Source organism: Pteropus medius, unplaced genomic scaffold (genome assembly GCF_902729225.1).
Source record: "Pteropus medius unplaced genomic scaffold, Ma_sr-lr_union100, whole genome shotgun sequence".
Classification (NCBI taxonomy): domain Eukaryota; kingdom Metazoa; phylum Chordata; class Mammalia; order Chiroptera; family Pteropodidae; genus Pteropus; species Pteropus medius.
In genome coordinates, this window is record NW_024344378.1 from 6,589,973 (window position 1) to 6,609,158 (window position 19,186).

At 45.4% G+C, this 19,186-nt stretch overlaps 1 protein-coding gene across 14 annotated transcripts in view; it reads left to right on the top strand.

The window, feature by feature from the left end:
- CELF2 (CUGBP Elav-like family member 2) overlaps positions 1 to 19,186 on the top strand; it is a 473,931-nt gene that overhangs the window by 370,939 nt on the left and 83,806 nt on the right. For 12 of the 14 annotated variants that reach the window (XM_039871055.1, XM_039871054.1, XM_039871051.1 and 9 more), the window contains one exon: positions 1,294 to 1,376. The exons of the other annotated variants lie outside the window; for them this stretch is intronic. In XM_039871055.1, the coding sequence (XP_039726989.1) occupies positions 1,294 to 1,376 (83 nt within the window). The remainder of the gene's footprint in view (positions 1 to 1,293; positions 1,377 to 19,186) is intronic. 14 annotated transcript variants of the gene reach the window in all.

Genomic DNA, 19,186 nt, shown 5'->3' on the forward strand with positions numbered 1-19,186 from the left:
GTTTTGGAAAAATTAGAACGCCAGCTTATCATTCTAAAGATGGCTTGTGGTATCAACTCCCCTCTCTGTAACTCTGCTCTTGGTCTTAGTGACATCGTGCCCTTAAACAGAGCCAGTGTTGATGCCTAAGTGTAGTGTATTTCTCTCCTGCTGCCGGCCATCCTTGGTCTAGGAGTACCTCTCAAAGCTCTCCCTGTCTCTCTGGCTCTTTGCATTAGGATTCTTCAGTAAAGTCGGGGTTAAGTACGTACAATCTTGATGAGAATCTCTCTCCACTTTTTCTCAGCCCAACTAAGCAAAGAGCAGCCCAGATGAGAGGCAGCATCATCTTTCTTTAAATTTTGAAAGTTTTTGTCCACCCCGTTTCTCCAAGCCTGGCCATGCTAAGAAACTGCATGCTAATTAACAAGTCGTTAACCTTTATCTGGTTTAACCCAATACGTTAACCAGTATTTTTAGCTATAGGTTGAAGAAGGGGTCAGCCATCCTTCAGAACACAAACGGAACGGGCTAAGGTTTTGACCCCGTTTTCTTTGGTGGAGGGAGTTGGCCGGGAAGACGATAAATGCTGGCCTCTCCTGGAGGGACGTTCAGCCTGGACTCCCGTCGGCTCTTGGAAATAAGGAATCTAGAGATTGCCAGTCACTGTGCCACATCCACATTTAATACATGGGGCAGGGTGTGCAAATATCTGTTTGGGCAGGTACTCACCTGTATTATAACATAATTGCTAACCGGTTAAAGCAGAGTCTTCATTCTGGCAAACAAACATCATCTCATGTACAGAACTTTGCATTATGTACTGTGCTGGAGATAAAAAAAAGAGCATTATCCTAGCCTTTAAGAAGCTTATAATCCAGTTGTCTAAACCATTGAGTTTAGAAAGTGATTTTAAAGTGTGATGTTTCTAGAGATACCCTTTAAGGAAATTATGGCTAATGTATGTTTCTGCTATTGTTGTTGTGATTAAACGCTTCTCACGTAGATGCGACACCACAAGCCCCATTAACAGCTCACCCCCCGCCTCCCACCCTCATTTCTGAAGAGCTGGATTGCAGGTGGTTGGTGCACAGAGTTATGAATTGATCTCCGACGTGGGTAAAGCTAATAAATATGATTTAGGATGAAAGGCACCGTGTAAATGCTTGAGATGTTGTTATTACTGTTCTCATGCACTTTATTATTTTTAAATTGTGCATCCTTTTAAGTAGATTATTTGTTCGCCACAGTCTCCATTATATCTAAGCAAAGCATTCACAGAAATTTCTAAAACCTTTTCATTTCTCTCTGTAGGTTGTTGTTTCGTAACATTTTATACAAGAAAAGCTGCACTTGAGGCCCAGAATGCACTGCACAATATTAAAACTTTACCTGGGGTGAGTCGGTTTACTTTTGTACCAAAATCACTTTATTGCTTGAAAATGGTCCTTTCAACTGAAGGTTCTAGTTATGGGCTCTTAGTGCCAAAAATGACTTTGGTCTTTTGAGGAGTGTGGGCTGACCCCTGCAGCAGCAAACCAGCTGGCCAGCCCACAAAGGAGCTGGCATTAATGCTGACAGAAAGAGCTCTCAAATAGCGTGTCCCCTGGTTAGAAAATCAGAGTGACCCCACTGGGTCACAGCCACTGCCAAAGAGTATTGGGTGGGCTAAGATTTTAAAAGGGAGGAAAAAAAGCCCAACACACACAAGGGAAGCAAATGGGAAAGGAAAAGCTTTTACGCACCAGGAGCCCCTTTTCAAATTTAGTCTTTAGATTCTCTCTTGAAAGGACAAAATGTACCCTGTACAGCCATAATATTAAACCTCCTAATGGTTTCTAAACAGTCAACGGCGGTTAACAAAGTCAATGTTTTAATGCCCGATTTGTGGCTTCGTGTTGATAGAGAACAGAAAAATACAAAGCTTATTACCCTTTTTGTTTTCTGTTTCCTTCCCAGTAATATTTGATGATGAATGCAATTCACTAGAAGCGAACTGATGTCGTATGTAGCTACTTCATCAGAATGCATTATTTTTGTGACAATTTTATATAGTGCATGCTGGTATGAATTTTCCTATGCCGTGTAGATATTTTCCCCATTGGCCCAAATATCAATGACAAGTTAATTTAATGTCGTAATGATGTGCGTTGGTTATATGAAGAACCTGTGGTAAGCAGTGCAATGATAATGGATTTATTGACAAGAAGAGAAGAAAGACAGCATACGTGCCCCCTCATGTTTTCAGGGTATAATTCTTTATGTCATTTAGCCGCTTCTGTAGATGGACACACACTCACATGCGTTTTATTCCCCCATGAGCCCCAGAAAAAGAGCATCTGTTTCATTCACCTCCGATCCATTGAAAATGTTATCATATTCGTAGTGGCAAGATACTCAACAAAAGGTCTTCAGAACGTTAGTTTCTTTTTCACCCAGAAGGAACAAATTGCGAGCCTTGGTCTTGAGTCGTGCCGCTGTGGTTTCCGCTTTGCGTGTGAGCACATCAAAGAGGAGAAGGTTCAGGAAAGCAAGTGTGTGGTATGAGAATTCACCCTCCCCATTTAATATGGCGACTACTTCTTCCTGAAGCTTCCAAGGTGCTTTTTAGTAAGGCAGCTTTTAGTAGGTCTAAGTGTTTTTGGCTCAATGACTTAAAAAAAAAAGTAGCGTTTCAGCTCCATTTTCCATACAAATGGGATTTTCCGATGTAAATTCTAGGAGGTTGCAGTGTTAAGTCACATTATCAAATGAAGTGACCAAATATTTGCTGGCTCAACTAGTGATAGAAAAAAATAATTTTTGTTTCCCAGGCTCCTAATCAAACCCAAAGACCACTCTGTATTTTTTCACTCAAAAAAAAAAAAAAATACACTAATTAGCACACAACATCCCTTCTATGTGTGTTTAAGAAAATATTTGAAATGATGAGTTGTTTAGCATTTAGGCTATATTGATGCCAAATCGCTTCCCATTTTCAGTTAATGCGAAGCTCGGTTAATGTGAATCCGTCCCCTCCAGCAGAATCACAGCCCCCAACATGCCATCGTCATACGTGGACACGCTCTCAAGAAACCCAGAGTTAACGCGATGAGCGGGCCACGTAGGAAAACACATGAGTGACTGATGAGTGTGCTTCTGTTGGGGACATCTCACTCTGACCCTTTCCTTAGGAAACAAATAGCGTCTTCCGTATTTAAAACAAAAATGTCGTCTATGTCTTCCTCATCTGAATGATTCCGTGTGCAGAAGTCAGGGTTGTGAGACCCATTATTAAGGGGTTGGGGAAAAAAATGGTTTACGGATCATTTTTGGTTTTCCTTTTTTACCCAGTTCAATTTCATAGGCCCAATTACTTGAGTCAGGTTAAATGAGAATTTTTGAGAAGTCGAGGCTGATTTGCAGACTCACAGCCTTCACACCGCGATTAGGCCAATGGCAGCAGAGTTCCACATCTTGCGTTCATGTTTAGCTGTGTCTGATAAACATCACCCTGAACAGCTACCGGGAAAACATGAAAGGGGTTTTCTTTCAGCTGTGCGCTTTCTTGGTGGACAGGAAGAAATGGGACCAGACATGAAAGATTAATGCATGTTCTCAGGGAAAAAAATATTACAGGGTGCCTTGCTGTTTGATTACAAGCCTTGGAATTAGTCAGCATTTCCATAATTCTAAACCAATATACACCTGTTTTCCTACTGTGATGTGAAGGCACAACTTAATTTAACGGAAACCCTGCTGTGCTCAGTTTCTCATTAAATACCAAGCGAGTTCGGTAATTTAAAGTTGTACCACTACTATTTTAACTGGTTGCCTTAATATTATGAAATTAATAAGAAATTAATGATGCACTTTGCCATATGCCTTTAATATCTTTCTGAATAAAAATAAAAGGGATAAAGAAAAATGCATCACCAGCTGACACTTTAAAGCTTTTCTGCTTGTAATCATTCTCCTGTGGATAAAATCCATCAAAAAGGCACTTGCTGCCTTTTTTTTCTAAAGTGTCCAAAACATTCAATTTAAAACAAGATCAAAGAGCGCTGGATGTTTAGGGTTCTCTGGTTTTTCAGTGGTTTTTTTTTTTTTTTTTTCCGATTTGCTTTCGTAGTTAGTGTTTTGTATCATATGGAACTTTTATCATGCGACCAAACTTGAATGTTTAGGGATCATCTTTCTTTCTTTCTTGAGGGAAACAAAGAACTTGCTTAACACAAGAGAGGGGGAAACCGCCAGTGGGACTCTCCATCATGCAGTTAACTGCATCCGCCCTTAGATTTTCACGTGGAGACGCCCTGCCTCTCGCGTCACGTTGGATTTCAGAGACCCCTTCCGTGGAGGCCAAGGGGCTAGGGGGGCAGAGGATCGGGCCATACTCAGCCGTGCAAGGTCATTGAGGACCCATTTCTCAAGCCTGTCTCTTCCCACGTGACCGGGTCTCGCATCCTCGGAAATGCTCAATGCAAATCCTAGAAATAGATTATTAGAAATAAAGGCAGCAAATCCAACAGCTCAACCCAGAGAGCAAGGAATGGGAGTCGGGGTCATTTCTCTGGTTTGGTCGTGTCCTCATCTAGAAATGGTGGCTTGACATGTAAGCAGCAGGCCCTGTTTATGACCGGTTTTGCCAGATTAACAAAGCGGTAATGATTACTGAGTGCCTACTGGGTACCGGGCACACTTGTGGGCAGGCACGTGTCTGCCACGTTAACTCTCTCCTTTGAGTTAACTTTTTCCAGAATTGTCCCCCTGTGTCCTTTAATAGTAGAATGCTGGAGTTTAAGCTATTCCGATCACACACACATGCACACACACACACACTTCACACACTGTGTCCGTGTCTGCACGGGGAGGGCTACTGGATGAGCTGTTGTGTTTGGTGCAGAATTGTTAGACTGACTCTCTCCACAGCTGAGCCATGTGTTCTTGGGCCAGCTTCGGTCGCGTTTGCTTGGAGGGTACCGCAGACCGGCCTCGGCGTACCTTCCTTTGTTTGGGGTTGCAGGCGGGCGCAACCTAACGGGTAGAATTATTCAATAGAAATGTCATCATCTGCCATTGCATTTCCCAGAGAGAAATCCTTGGAAAGGCAACTTGCAGGATTCATTTTGTTTTCACTGACCTAATTTAGCTTAATTAAAAAATAAAATGAAGACCTTAATTGAGGCACAGAACAACTACCACGATCTTTTCAGTAATCAAATGTCAGGGCCAGATATCCCCACGCCAGTGATTGCACTGTGCCTTATGTCATTCTTGTTTCAAGGTCTTAACACATATTGTCTCCAGCAATAAGGCTTTCTGATTGAAAATCTACAGCAGCATCATTAGAGCATTCACTGTATAAATTAATTTAATTAAGGATGTAATAACAGAGAGGAATACAGTTTTGAAAAAGCTCTTAAATTTTAACAGCAAGGAGGAATCCGTGGAATCTAAATGTCTTGTAAAATATTAATTGTGAATTTCTTCCAGACATTTTCTCCGAATACGCCTTTCTCCATTCCTTTTTAGAATCGCTGCCGGTTTTATTAAATGCAGTTTATATTAAGGAGTTATTGCCCTAAGAGAACATTTGCTGGGAGCACTCCATTTTGACGGCGGCATGCTGAAAGGTGTTTTATAATAACATGCAGTGTAAGCAGGGACTACACGTAGATCTGAGATATAAAAACAAATGAGCCCGATCCCATAGGAGGAAGCCGTAAATAAAATGGCCCCTGGGGACAAGTGTGCTCACCCACACGAAGTGAACGAACCCCTTCCTGGCTTGCCCTGGAGGAGATCATTTACCTGTGTGGGCAGGCGCTTTTCTCCCAGGTGGCCTTTGAGTTAACTCTCCCTAGAATTGTCCCCCTGTGTCCTTTAATGGCGGAATGCTAGAGTTTAATATTCTTTCAGTAAACAGCGTGGCCCTCACTGGGACCAAATTCAATTTGTCCATTGTAATGCATTTCGAGGTAGTCATTTTCTTTGAACCACCTCTTCTAATTATTAATATGTATTTAATGCCTTTGTTCTCAGAGTCATGATGGTTATTATGTTATCATTACCGTTATCATTATTTCTGTCATAAAATCTCTAAAACCCCATGTCATCATTTCATGGAGATTTCCCCCAAAACCATCTCATTGGAATCAAAGCCTAACTAGGTCAAACTAGATAAAGTGTTTTCTCAGATGAAGCTCTTTATTTAAAATTGCTATGGGGAAAAAAACAGAAACAAAAACAGCTAAAACATCTGTACAGAAAGGTTTGAGTCCTCAAAATCATATACTGTGTAGAACATTCATATCCTCATTCAACAAATATTTATCGAATTTTGATTGTTTTCCAGGCAGTGTTCTAAGTACTAGCGAACCATGCCACTTATAACTGACTAACCAAAACACAAAGCCAGCCACCATGCCTATATGTGGTTAATGTTTAACACATAACTCTGGGACATTTAATGCCAGAATGGGTTAGTTTTATAAAATATTTCCAGAGGAGTCAGGTTTTATTCCAAAAATGATGATTCTGCCCACCAGTGTTCCAAATGCTCCAAAATATAACATAAATGTGAATTTGTTATTACATGTGTATGTATTGATATCATTTGATTCATATACACAGATCTGTATGTTTATTATATCTCTATATACCTACAGTTAGATTAACATTTGCACATCCCCATGTGGATATCAGTTCAGTCAAATAAACACTGGAAGATATACCCCATTTTCTCCTTGGCCTGCCGACATACTCTTAATTACTATGTGGCCATCTTTCTTTCAGGCTTTAGTCTTCACGAACTGTCTTTGGTTACTTAGTGTAACTCTTACATTTGTCTCTGCTTTGAATCAGGATCATGGCTAATTCATAACATATGTAGGGTCCTTGAGAATGGCCGTTTAATGATGATAATCCTGACTTCTGCCTCCTTAACAGAAGAGTAGGGTCTGAATGAGATATAAGTACAGTTTTCTGAGCCCCCAAAGAAAAACTTTGTTTGCTTATAAAACTTTGTTTCTACTTGACAGTTTCCGTAGGTATGAACACTCCTTAAGCAGCAGCCCAAAATATAACGCAGACTTGTTTTCGTTAATATAACACTCAAGTCTCAGGGAAATGTCAGCCAAACAAAAAGTAGGGCCTTTCCTGTAAGATGACTTTTTAAAGGACTTGATGGAGAGTGCCACAGGGTAGCCATGACGACGCCCTTGCCCAGCCCAGGAGCCAAGGCCGTGTGAAGAAAGGCTCCCAGTCGAGAACCAGCCCTACATGGGACTCAGCCAGGTGGCAGAGTAGCTGGCCAGCTCATCGGGAAGACCTGAGGGAGAAAGTTGGAAGGTGGAAGAAACCCTTGGCCCATTGGTTTCCAGTCTGTAGGCCCAGGCCCTTGAGACCTGGGAAAGTTTGTTTTAATCCTTCAAAGAAGACCACTGGAAATTGTCTTTCACCCACCCAAAGTTATACATGACACCCTTAGGCTTCAGGCTGGCAGTCAGTTCAGTAACTTTGATCGACAGTTATTTATTTGTGTCTCTGATTAACTAATTGAAAAACTAGTTACTTTTAAAATACGGCCTACTCAGTGCACAGAAGTCTGTAGGAGAAAATTAATGAGCGGGATCCTTGGTGAAACCTTGAAAATGACTGAGCCCAGCAGCCCAGACAACACACGGTTAAAAGGGGGCAGCTACACCACTTTTGCTTATAACTCGCTGGAGAGCCTGCTGCTTTGTTTTGCAAACAACGTAGTCTCAGCTACATACCTAATTGGTAGGATCAACTACATAGCCGATTGGTAGGACCGTTGTGACAGTTAACGAGTGCATGTGTGCAAGTGACCCGGCACAGATGCCTGGCCAGATGCGCAAAATCACCTTCTGTCATTGTTTGAGGAATCTTGGTGCCGTATTGTTATGTGAGGGCTTGGTAGGGTGGCACAGTGGAAAAAGGAAGAACGAGTTAGATTTCAGAGATCATCAAGTTTCAACTGGGAATGTTAAGTTCACTTACGTAGACCTCAGCTCCCGAGAGATTGGTACGATTTCTAAAGAAGATTTTTGGAAGGAATAAATGATGTCATGAATTTATAAAGGTGGAATTGAGAGGAAGGGGTGATAATAGTCAAATGAGAGGGAAAAAAGTTTGAAATCGAACTGAAATTTGCCCACATTCTGTCGTTAGAGCATGTGGTCTCCGTGAGGATTCATCACCTGCGAATATTACTATTGTGCTGGACAGAACTGGAATCTTCCGCATGTGGGCGGGGCTCATCTCACGAGACAGTGTCCCGTTGAAGTGGGCTGTCCAGTTCAGAACCGTAAGCTCTAGACCACAAGAAAGTACAGTAGGTCCTCAAATACTGTTCTTTCGTTGTAACGTTGACGAGGTGCTGTAGGAGCTTTATTCTTGTCTATATCAACGAGGCTGTGGTAAAATCGGTCTCGTATGTTGTTTTGCTTAAAGTCACAGAACCTATTGGTGACACTGAGGACTTACTGTAGGACCTGGGTAGGTACAGAGAGAACTCTCCCCAGAGCCCCAAGGTTCTTCCCCACCCACCGAGAAAGGGCGGCTGGGCCGAAGGAAGGGACACCAGGATCAGAGGGAGGCTAGAACCGCCCCCCACCCCCCGGGGCCAGATCTGGTGTGGTTGAGTACAAGGAAGCATACCGGCCACAAGGAGGGAGGCAGACAGCGAAGGAAGAGTCGTGTATCCTTCGCTTCTTTCGGTCGTAGACCGTCATCATACACAGGTGCTCAGGAAGTCCAAGGAATATTATGACATCAGCCGTCCGCGTTGTTTGGATACTAAAGCCATATTTCAAGGCCATATCATTACTGCTCTCTCTGCTCAAGTCACCGCAATGATAGGATAAACAATAAACGGTGCTCGTGGGAGATTGCAGAAAGGGACACTGTGACAGCCGTGTTCTTATACTCCCTTGTTTCTCACGGTCATTACTTCCCATCAGTACTCAAAACACATATTTGTGTTGTCATTCTCTCTTCCACCAGTACTTAAAAATGCTTGAAAGTCTGTCCTTTCTTCATCTGCAAAACAAAGTGGTTGGCTAAGTGATTCTTAGAGTCCTTCTCAGTGTTAATAAAACTCCTCACCTTCCATGTGTTGCCTGCAGAAATGTGCTATCTACTTTAAAAAATCTAGGCAGGTAGGCGGGTAGGCTTGTAGATAGATCAACAGATAGATAATAGATCAATAGAAGAGAGAGATAAGGAGGTAGATAGGTAAGTGGGTGAGTGGGTGGGTGGGTGGATAGATGGTTAGATAAAGAAATAGGAAGGTAGGTAGATAGGTGGGCGGGTAGATAGATTGATCGATAGATTTATATGACTTGACTTGTTTCAGGTGTTGTTTAGTCATTTTAAAGTACTTCCTTTAGACAAAGCTGGACCCTCCAGGTTCGGCGACCCACTCTGAGAGTCTCTGGACATCTGCATCCCTCCCCTCTGTGGCTAAGAACCAGCGGGGAGCTTAAGCACTCATAACTTTTGCACCAGAGCACAGAGCAAGGGAAGGGAAGGTGATGAACTCTAACAAGTCATTCTGATCCCTTGCTTGCAGCCTCGGTTTGATAAGTACGGGTGTTTAACCTGATGAGGTTTCAGGATTATTAGTGGCTTTCTTTTATCTCTTTGATTTCTGTCCCCAGTTCCCATGGATAAGTGAGTCACCTGTGTTTGTAGACAGCTTTATAGTGTTGTTTATTTGTTACCCCTTCTAAAAATATTTCAGGTGATGTATTGATAGCGTTCACCTTGTTATACAAGGTGCTGGAAGATTAAATTAACTTCCCCGACCTCCCCTGGCAGAGCAGTGACACACCCAGAATTAGAAGTCACAGTTGCTAACACTCCCCTGTAGCTTGGCCCCCGACGGTGGCTTTCAGCATGAAATTCACCGCGTCTTAGGGAGTGGGGAACACAACTCAAGAGGTCAACGCAGCACAGTCAAAATCACTATAAAAGTGACGATTCATTGATTGCCTACCTATTAGGCACCGTATACAGGCTCTGGGACTGTATTGGAAGTGTCGCAACTCCACGAGGCATGTTTCATAAAGCCCTGTTTACTGATCCGAACGCGAAAACTCAAAGAAAAGGAGTGACTTGTCCAAGGTCACACAGCTGGCAGCTGAGAGTTGGTAGACAGTCGGGGTCAAACCAGCATCTCTGGCCTCTGACACCTAGGGACTGTCCACTCTGCTGCTCACGGGGCAGAGGCTTGCTGGTCCTAGGTCCTTTCTCAGGGGCCCTCCAGCTAGAAGCGCCCCACCCAGTTATGCCCCCCAGAAGTGCCCAAGAAGCTCAGAGTGACCACACCGGCTATCGTCAGAGCTGTCCTAAAACAAGTCAGATTTTCAGCTCGTCCGCTGCAACCAGCTGCGTTGCACGGTGAGCCACCGTGGGGCAGAGCCTCTGGCCGGGGCTTGGCTAAGCTGACCTGCCTAGAAGTCAGTGGGCGCCCCCTCCCCTTGCCCCCACGTCAGGCACGGGCACACATCTTCGCCCGAGACGTGAAACCAGCCCTCCCGCACAGGCAGAGGTCACCGCATGCCTCGGGGGGGGGGGCAGCGTTGGTCAGGTGACCATCACCAACTCTGGGGCGCTCCAGATCGAGGCCACCCTTACTGTAAGAGGAGCCGCTTTGCCAGAGCGGCTACAGGTGCAGCACCTCCCTTAGGAGCATCGCTCTGCCAGCCTCAGCTCGTGGACATTCACGTTGCCAGGGGCTCTGTCACATGCACGTGCTTTCCGTCCCAGCCTGCAGCCGGCATTCTGCCATCCCGGCTCCATCTAGCCATCCGCCTGCCCCCGTCTCTCCATCTCCCGTCTGTAGGGCAAATAAGGGCTGGGCTCGTCTCCCCATCTTGGAAGATGAAGCATGAACCCTATTACTGGCCACCCGAAGCGCCAAACAACAGGACCTCAAGCAAGCTGTGGCCGCGGACTAGGGTTGGAGAATACTCAGGAGCGCCAGCCCACCTCTGTTGCCACACCCTGCTCCCGGTGGGGCCTGAGGCCTTCGGGACGGCGGGGCTTGCCCCTCCCTGTGTTGGAGAGGGAACTGCCATCTGGACAGTGAGGTCTGCATGGCCACCGGACAGCCCGAATTCTCTGCTTCTGGAAACAGATCAGACTCTCCCTCACAGACAAGAGCACTGAGATTCGCAGCAAACACAAGACGGGACCGTACACAGCCCCTCCGCAGCCCCACGGAGCAGCAGAGTCAAGGGCAGGGCACTAGGTCGCTGGGGTCCCAGAAGCTCAGGTGTTGCGTCTCTCCGTGTCCCCATCCAGCCATCTGCCCTGTTCTCATCTTTCATGGAGAGGCGAGTTAGCATCACAGGCTGAAGTATCGGCGAAAACAGCAGGGCAAGTCGTGTGGTCAGTTCTGTCCGGTCGTCACGGTGCGCTGTCTGTGTCGGTGTGCGTGCAGGCACGTGGCTGTGTCGGGGAGGCTTACACTCCAGCCCCCACCGCCGTGTGCTGGTTATGGGAGCAGGAGCTAGGATGCCGTGTGACCCCAGGTGTATGTGGCCAGACCAGGGGTTGGTTCTGTGATCTCCAGGCCCCTACTTTTGACATCCTTGTGTTCCGTCAGGGACTGGAAAGACCAAGTGAGAAGGAGGACTAGGTTCCCTGGAAATGCACCTCCAGCCCTGGGAGAGTAAATTGAGCAATTGTGGGTCGTTAGCGTATGTTCTAACGGTAACATTCAGCATTTTATTGTGCTTGCCTACACACGTCCTATATCGGCGTTTCTTCAGAAGGACATATATTTAAACACATACCAGGAAACTGCCAGATGTTTTTTGTTAAGTGGTATGTGAGCTCCAGTGTATGGTGGGTGAGTTGTCAACAAGTCATAGGGATTAGGAAATAGAGAATTAATTGCTGTCAGTACATGTGTTTTAAATGCTGGTACGAGGTCAGAAGAGCAATTCCAGAACTCCAGGAGATGTATGTTTCTAGCACATTTGGGTCCTAAAAATGTTTTATCTATATGACTGATATTTTTCAGTGGCTTTCAGAATTTAGATAATTTTAACCAATAACTGTAGATGTTCAATTAGTTTAAATAATAGTAATAGTTAACATTTTTTTTAGTGCTTTTACTATTTCTTGGGCACTCTGCCAAGACTTTTATATGCACCTGACCTCGTGTAAAAAATAATACACTAAGAAAATAACAGAAGAGTAAATAATAATTTGTTTTTCAACTATGGTTGCCTTTTCACCTAGAATGTTTTTGCTCTAAACCCAAGAGAATTAAAGTAGCTATGACTATTAGAGAAAATTTCTCTGACAAATCAGTGATGATCTCTTATGGCTAATGATTGACCTACTCCAACTAGATGCAAGTATAATGTAAAAGATAACTGTCAGCCAACTCAGCCTAACTTCACCCCGTCATTCTAATCTATTGCTAATATCCGATTTATGATTTACTAATATTTATAAGCGATCACTTCAACAAGAAGAGGAGCTTTAGCCTGGATTTTGCTGACTTCTATCTTACATTTCTTCTGCAGCTTATAGAGGCCTTAGCTATAATTACAACTCCTAACAAAAAAATCTCACAGGGACCATTGAGTCATTTATTAAAGAACCTATCACTGAGTTACCTAAATCACATCCGAGTCCAGGTGTAAAACCCCTGGAGGTTATTATTAACAAAAACCGGGTATCGTCATCGAGGAAAACAGGAATCACACACAGGCCATCCTGTGGCCAATTTCAGCACCTTTCTGGTTGGTTGAATGTTGTTCCCGGGGTCACAGAGGAGGAGAAGGCGTGTGGAGGAAGACAGACCGGGTCTCATCATAGATCACAGACCGTAGAAGCCAAGTGTTTGTGGAAATGATACCGTCCGACCCCCTCACTTCATAGATGAGGAAACTAACACCCAGGAAGGTTGGGTGACCTGCCGAAGGTCACACAGCCCCTCCGTGGGGGGGTCGAATCCCAACTCGTGTCTCCAGACGCGGAGCCTGTTGCTCTTTTTTGGCAAATGATGCCCCCACCGTTTCTGTGCAAGGTTATGCCAAACGCGTCATTTTAAAGAATGAGTTTCAGAGCGCAAACGGCCAGGCTGTTCCTGGCGTCACGCTCCCCATGGTGTGAGGCGCATTGAACATGGCGGTTTTTTTTCCCATTTCTAGCCTCTGAGAACGACCCAGAGAGACAGTACTAATATTCTTCCCGTCCATTTCCCTAACACGGTATATGAACTAGATGAATTTGTAAAGAATTGGTAAAGGAAAAACAGGAAAGTGGTCTTAATAGTCAAGTCCATTTGCATCTACACCAAGGGCAGTGATCTGCATCTCTCTGCAGACTCACTGAGGGGGGCTTGTGAAGCTACCTGTGGCCTCTCCAGGTGGGAGCCTGCATCAGTGTTTTTAGAGTTGCCCAGGTGATTACAGAGGTCGGGCAAGTTTGAGAACGACTGTTGGGAGAACAGATCTTCATCAACGCCCAGGGTTAGGTGGGGATCAACTTGGTTCCCTCTCCCGCTGTTCGCTTGGCTGCATGCGGGTACTCGCATCTGCTGACTCTCCGACCACAAGCACCGCATAGCCTCGCTAACTCCCTGTGGTCCTCGGTCCAGCAGCCTTGGCATCATCCAGAACGTGTTAGAAGTGCTGGCTCTTGGGCCCCGCCCCCGCCCTGTGTTGCAACTGGACCCCTGGGCGTTGCTCGTGCAGAGTAGTTTGAGAAGCTCTGTTCTGTAGGCGCAGACCTCGGCAGCGCTGCTCCCTGGGAAGTCTGTCGCAGCTCGCTCTAAGACAGTACGACGCACGTGTGCGTGTACGCCTCTGGGAACCATCGGATTGGTAGGTCCTCTCCTCGGTGCTCAGGAGGGCAGAGCCCCGCCTTCCCCCATCGCCCTGTGAATATACCGAAGGAGCGCTGACTGGGGTGGCCTGACCAGCTGGGACAGGTAAAGAAGGAAGAAAGGGGTAAATAGAGGAAGAGGTCTTCTGTTTGCCAGCATCTTTGTTTCCCATCCCATGAACACTCTGAGACCTGATAGAAAATCTCACAGGAATGAGACTTACGCAGACTTAATACGTCCCAGTCTGTAAGAGGATGAACAGAGTTGGTGCTATTTTAAGCACAATGTTTTTTTTTTCTGGCCAGAATAAGCTCATCCTAAGGCAAGAGGAGCAATTTTCTGTCACAAAGAGTTAATCTGTAATGCTCAGCAGCCTGGTCCCACCTGGCAGAAACCACAGGCGTGTAGAGTCCCTGCTGGTTCGTCAAATTCCTTACCAGGCTTTTATCCCTTTTTTCTTGATATCCACAGCCCAATAGACTGTGGCCGACAAAGAAAAAGTAACTGTCACATGAGTGGTAGGGTGGACCATTCTGTCTCCTAAAAAGGAATGCTTTAGCGTGGATGTTTCCGCAGTTCGGGAGGCTTAAAAGGAATGTCATCTGCCCAAAACTGTGACATTTCCCCCTGAGTGGGTACCTATTTACTGTCCTTACTTCTTGAGGATCTGGAGACGTTTTTCACATTTTGGGTTAATATTTAATCACTTGAAGTACAACAGACACAGACATCCTGGATAGCAGTCCATAAGCACAGAGTCATTTGTTACCAGCGTTTGCCCGAGTCACAGCTTTGTTTATCAGACCAGCCTCAAAATGCAAACTGCAGCTCAGTGACCAAATAAGAAGCTGAAAGTGAGCAGAGGAGCTGGATGGGACGAGGAGGGACATGGGGTGGGACAAGAGATAGTGTGTGGCCAGAGGGAGAAGCTCGGTGTGACCTGCCGAGGGGTGTTGGACCTGAACACAATTGTGGATCTCGGAGGAGTCTGCCGAGTGGAAGAGAACGACCCCCAGGCTTCTGTCACAACGTGAGCCTGGACCTTGTGTTCACGTCGCTTATCACAACCTAACGACTGGGCATTAAAAACCCCGTCAGCCGAACGTGTGCACGGATGATGCCTTTCCTGCTCACAGTCCTCCGTCCATTTTTACATTCCAGTGTCTGACTAGAGCTGAATTAATAGATTTGGGGGTTAAAAGTTGCTTCTGCCTCTTAACGACGCACTTTCGGAGGTCGATAAATTTTGTTTTCTCATCACTGTTCACGTGCCTTTGAGTCACGTGACTTGAGTCCCCTCACCCTTGGCCTTGGAGAGAATGAGAAGACAGTGACCCACAGGGTGGCAGGTTCCAGTGGTCAGTCGGCATGTCAGTGAAAAATGAGTCCTCTCCGCTCAGCTCCGCTGACTAACCGTGAGGTCCCCTTGGCACTTGGAAAGGCGGCGAAGCACCATGCTGAGGAAGCTTCGGTCTTTGAGGCACTCTTCAGGACACACCTGTGTCATCGCAGGTGGTGGCCCCTCACATTCGTGGGTGGGACAGGGGACACGGAAGCATGTTTTGCATTCCAGTCAGGGAGCTCAAAGTCAACCATGCCAAGTGCCCGGCTTTCAAAACAGCATCTCGAAGTCTCGAACGAACCGTGCCCTTCGGTCTCCGATGGCGTTTGGATGGTTCGATGTCATGGTTCCGATTCTTTTGGCGTGTTCCCGAGCATGTTATCTTGGCTTCGACTCTCTCCTCCAACCGTGATACGCTCTTCAAGTTCGCGAGAATGCAGACATTAAATATTTTCAGTGGTGATTTTTAATAGCTTTACTTGAAAAGAAAATTTTGCTGAGACTTAACCAAAATTCTAAATAATGAAAGAGTAAACACACCAGCTGGCCAGGCACGATATCAGTTTAGGAAAAGGAAGGCTGGATCTGGCCGAAAGCTCGGGACACCGAAGAAGCTGGATCAGTGGAGTGTAAGGGGACATATAAGGACATCTCAGGCTGTGCCTTCCCCACACCCTCATTGCAGTGGAGGGAAATTACCAACAGCATGCTTTTTCCCAGTAGAGAGGAATTTGATGTTTTTCATAAGGACAGCAGGCAGGGAACTCCGCCCTAAACGCTGGCGTGCCCAGGGTTCTGCTTTCACCCCTTTCTTCTCATACCACACGATTGCCTTGGGTCTCACGGGGTCCACTGCCTCCTGTAGCCTGCTGATGCCCAAGCCCCGGTCTTGAGATGGGACTTTCTTGCTAAGCCCTAAACCTCAATATCCACTGTCTGTTCCTGGGAGGTCCATCCAGAGGGCCCACGGGAAATTCCAGGACCTAAGTCATCTTCCCTCACCAACCGGGCCCTCTGCACGTACTACCTGTCAGGGTGAGCCCACCAGGACCGGAAGCTGACATCACGTGGGGCATCTCCTCTTCCTGTGCCCCGCCTTTCTGTGGCCCGTTTCTAATCCCTGAGGGACTCCTGCTTCTGCCTTATCTCTAGAGTTCTGCCCTCTCTCAGTTGGGACTTACCAGTTGTCATCACATAATAAAGGCACAGAAGGCCTGAGGGGACTTTCGAAGTCAGCCCTGTGATAACTGCACTCGTTAGCCCTCCAGATGCTTCCTAGAACGGGAGAGGAGAGGCGCATTACAGGCAGGACACGGGAAGTTATGCGTCGCCCTCGGCACACCGCGGGCACGCGTGAGCGCTGTCGTGCTTTGTCTCGTGGCAAGACAAGAATGGGTGCGACTGCTAAGTCTTCAGGGTGAGGTGGGAACCTCGTACGATGTCCCTTTTTCCCCACCTTCCCTGACACGCTTCCTTCCCCTCCCCCGTGCTGCATTCCAGCCGTGGGACCCTACACGAGGGATGTCCCACGCTTTCAGGAAGGTGGAATCAAATAACGCCTCCATTGTAACGCGCTGTAGCATGTGCCGAAATTCAGCCTGTCACCTGCTGTATTTCATTCCCCCCGGTTGTTTACACCTCAGCCGCTTCCATGTTGAATAAACGAACTTTCAAGGGGAGCTGTTATTCATGCACACTCTCGATATAAAAATACCTCAAGGGTCCTTCCAGCTGGCAGGGCGGAAGTGGGAGGTGGGAAAGTGGTCCCAACACCTTCATTCCCCAGTGTCATCCTGTTGGTCAGATAGACCCCTGCTCAGCAAGCTAGAAGTACAAAGTGAAACACGAACATGAATAGTCACAGGTGCTTTTTAACTCTAATGTAACCCTTAAATGCGTTAGGTCAATGAGAGCTTATACTCATGTAGAACTTTACAGTTTACTGTGTACCTTCACATACGTTACCTGATTCACTCCTCATAACCCTGCAGAAAAAGGATTATTCTCTGATAGATCCTTGCGGTCAGAAATGATAAGGGTCTGTGAAGCTTAAAGAGATCAAGTGGCTTCACTGTAGGTACTTGCGGTTGGCAAAGCCAAGATTCAAACCCGGACCTTAGGATTCTAACCGTGGTGGCGATCTTTCCATACAAAACACACACGAGGCAGCTCAGGTTTCCACGTTCTCGGTCAGCACTGCATGTCCAGAAAGAAACCATCGGAAGGTTTGCCACTGCAGATCAGGTGCCGTCAGCGAAGCGTCCTTATTTTATTTTCTTAATATAAAATTTCTCCCAACTTCTTGTCCCTTGTGTCCCCTTTCCATATTTATTTGCCTTTGCCATTTCAACTTTGGTTCCGTGCCATGTATTCGAAGGCCTAAGTCTCGAATTCGATCTTTAGAAGACCAAGCTTTGGGATAAGGGTATTTATAGAACAGTCAAACCATCATCATTTCTCTGAGCTCTGCCAACAGTCGTTCCCAAAGCTGATAAACCATCTCACACCTTAGAGTAGAAGGTGGAAATCAAAATGCTTAAACTCAAACACAGAAAGAATTAGCAGCACTAGAGGAGAGAGCTTCATCTGGCAAACTATCAACTGAAGTTTAATATTACAGCAGATGAGATGAATAAATATAGCCGCTGAAAACAATATCAGATGTCTTGCTCAGATGTTTAATGGATTTGCATTTTAAACATGAGTAATATGAAATAGCCCTTAAGGCATTTTGTCAAACTTGCCATCTATTTTTAGTAGGGAATATATATTTTTTTTACTCAGCCTTATTTCTTTGAGAGAGAGAGATACTTAATCATTTTTGCTTAAACATGATTAAGAAAGGAATATTACACTAGTTATCCGCTTTCATTCATTTAGTACAAATCCCAAAGGCCACGGAGGTAGTTAAATAAATAAATAGAAAAAGACTGCTGAGTGAGGTATGGTATTTATTTGTCTGTTGAAAATGAAGTTGTCATTCCTAAGCCAATCAAATCATGCATTTTTTATGAGAGGTTGCAACTCGCAGAGAGATGGAAATGTTAGACACTAATTAATAAACGTGGCTGGCAAAGCAACGACTCAGGGCTCAGGAGCTAAGCTACGGGAGGATCATTGGAATGCGAAATCCAGTGGGCACTTTGCTGTTGATTTGAGGAAACGCCTTAACATCCTGTCAGAAGTTTCAAGATAAAATACGGTTGGCTTAAGTTTTCCAAGTTAGTTTTGAACCAGAGATTTTAAAGATTTGCTTGTTATAGGAGTATTCTTGTGGTGGCTTTGGTTTGCCTTACAGTTGAAAGAAAACTAGAGATTACTGGATAAAGCAGCACTAATCTTAACAGAGTGTTGAAGCTGCTAAGAATGGATGAAGGGTGCCTTGTGCTGCACACAAAATACCCATGTTGGTTTAGAGGGCAGCATCGTTTTAAGTCATCAAGTAAATGTTTAATTTAACTTGAACAACTCGTAAATATTGCCGATGAATCACTGGCAGGCTCTCCAGATCTTACAGAGGAGAGAGTCTGTGTGGATTGAGCTTTCAGGGCTTTTGATGAGTCATGTGAAAAGAGGGTAACGCAGTCTCGCTGCCGTGCGAGCGATGAGGTTGACCATGTGAAATTGTCACTATTCAACCTCCTTTAATCTGCAGCTATGGCAATTTCACATGATTCAACCTCATAACTTGACATGCAGGTGGTTTCTGTGTAACAAAGATACAGCGGTTATTGTTGGCAACGGAAATATGGTGTTTATACATATCAGGAGGGTCATTATCACGCTTCTCTGTGGATGAGCACATGGCAGAAGCTCCACTGATAGGGAGTTGCCCAATTTGACTAGAAGAGAGATGTAGAGCCGTCATGTGATATAAGAGAAGGTAATTTGGGGTCAAAGCGTGGAATTCCTTGAAAGACAGGCAAAGGAGCTGGAATTTAATTTGGCAGATAATTGAAACTTTTGGGGCGAGGGAGAGAGATGATTAGACCTGAATGTTAGGTTTAAAA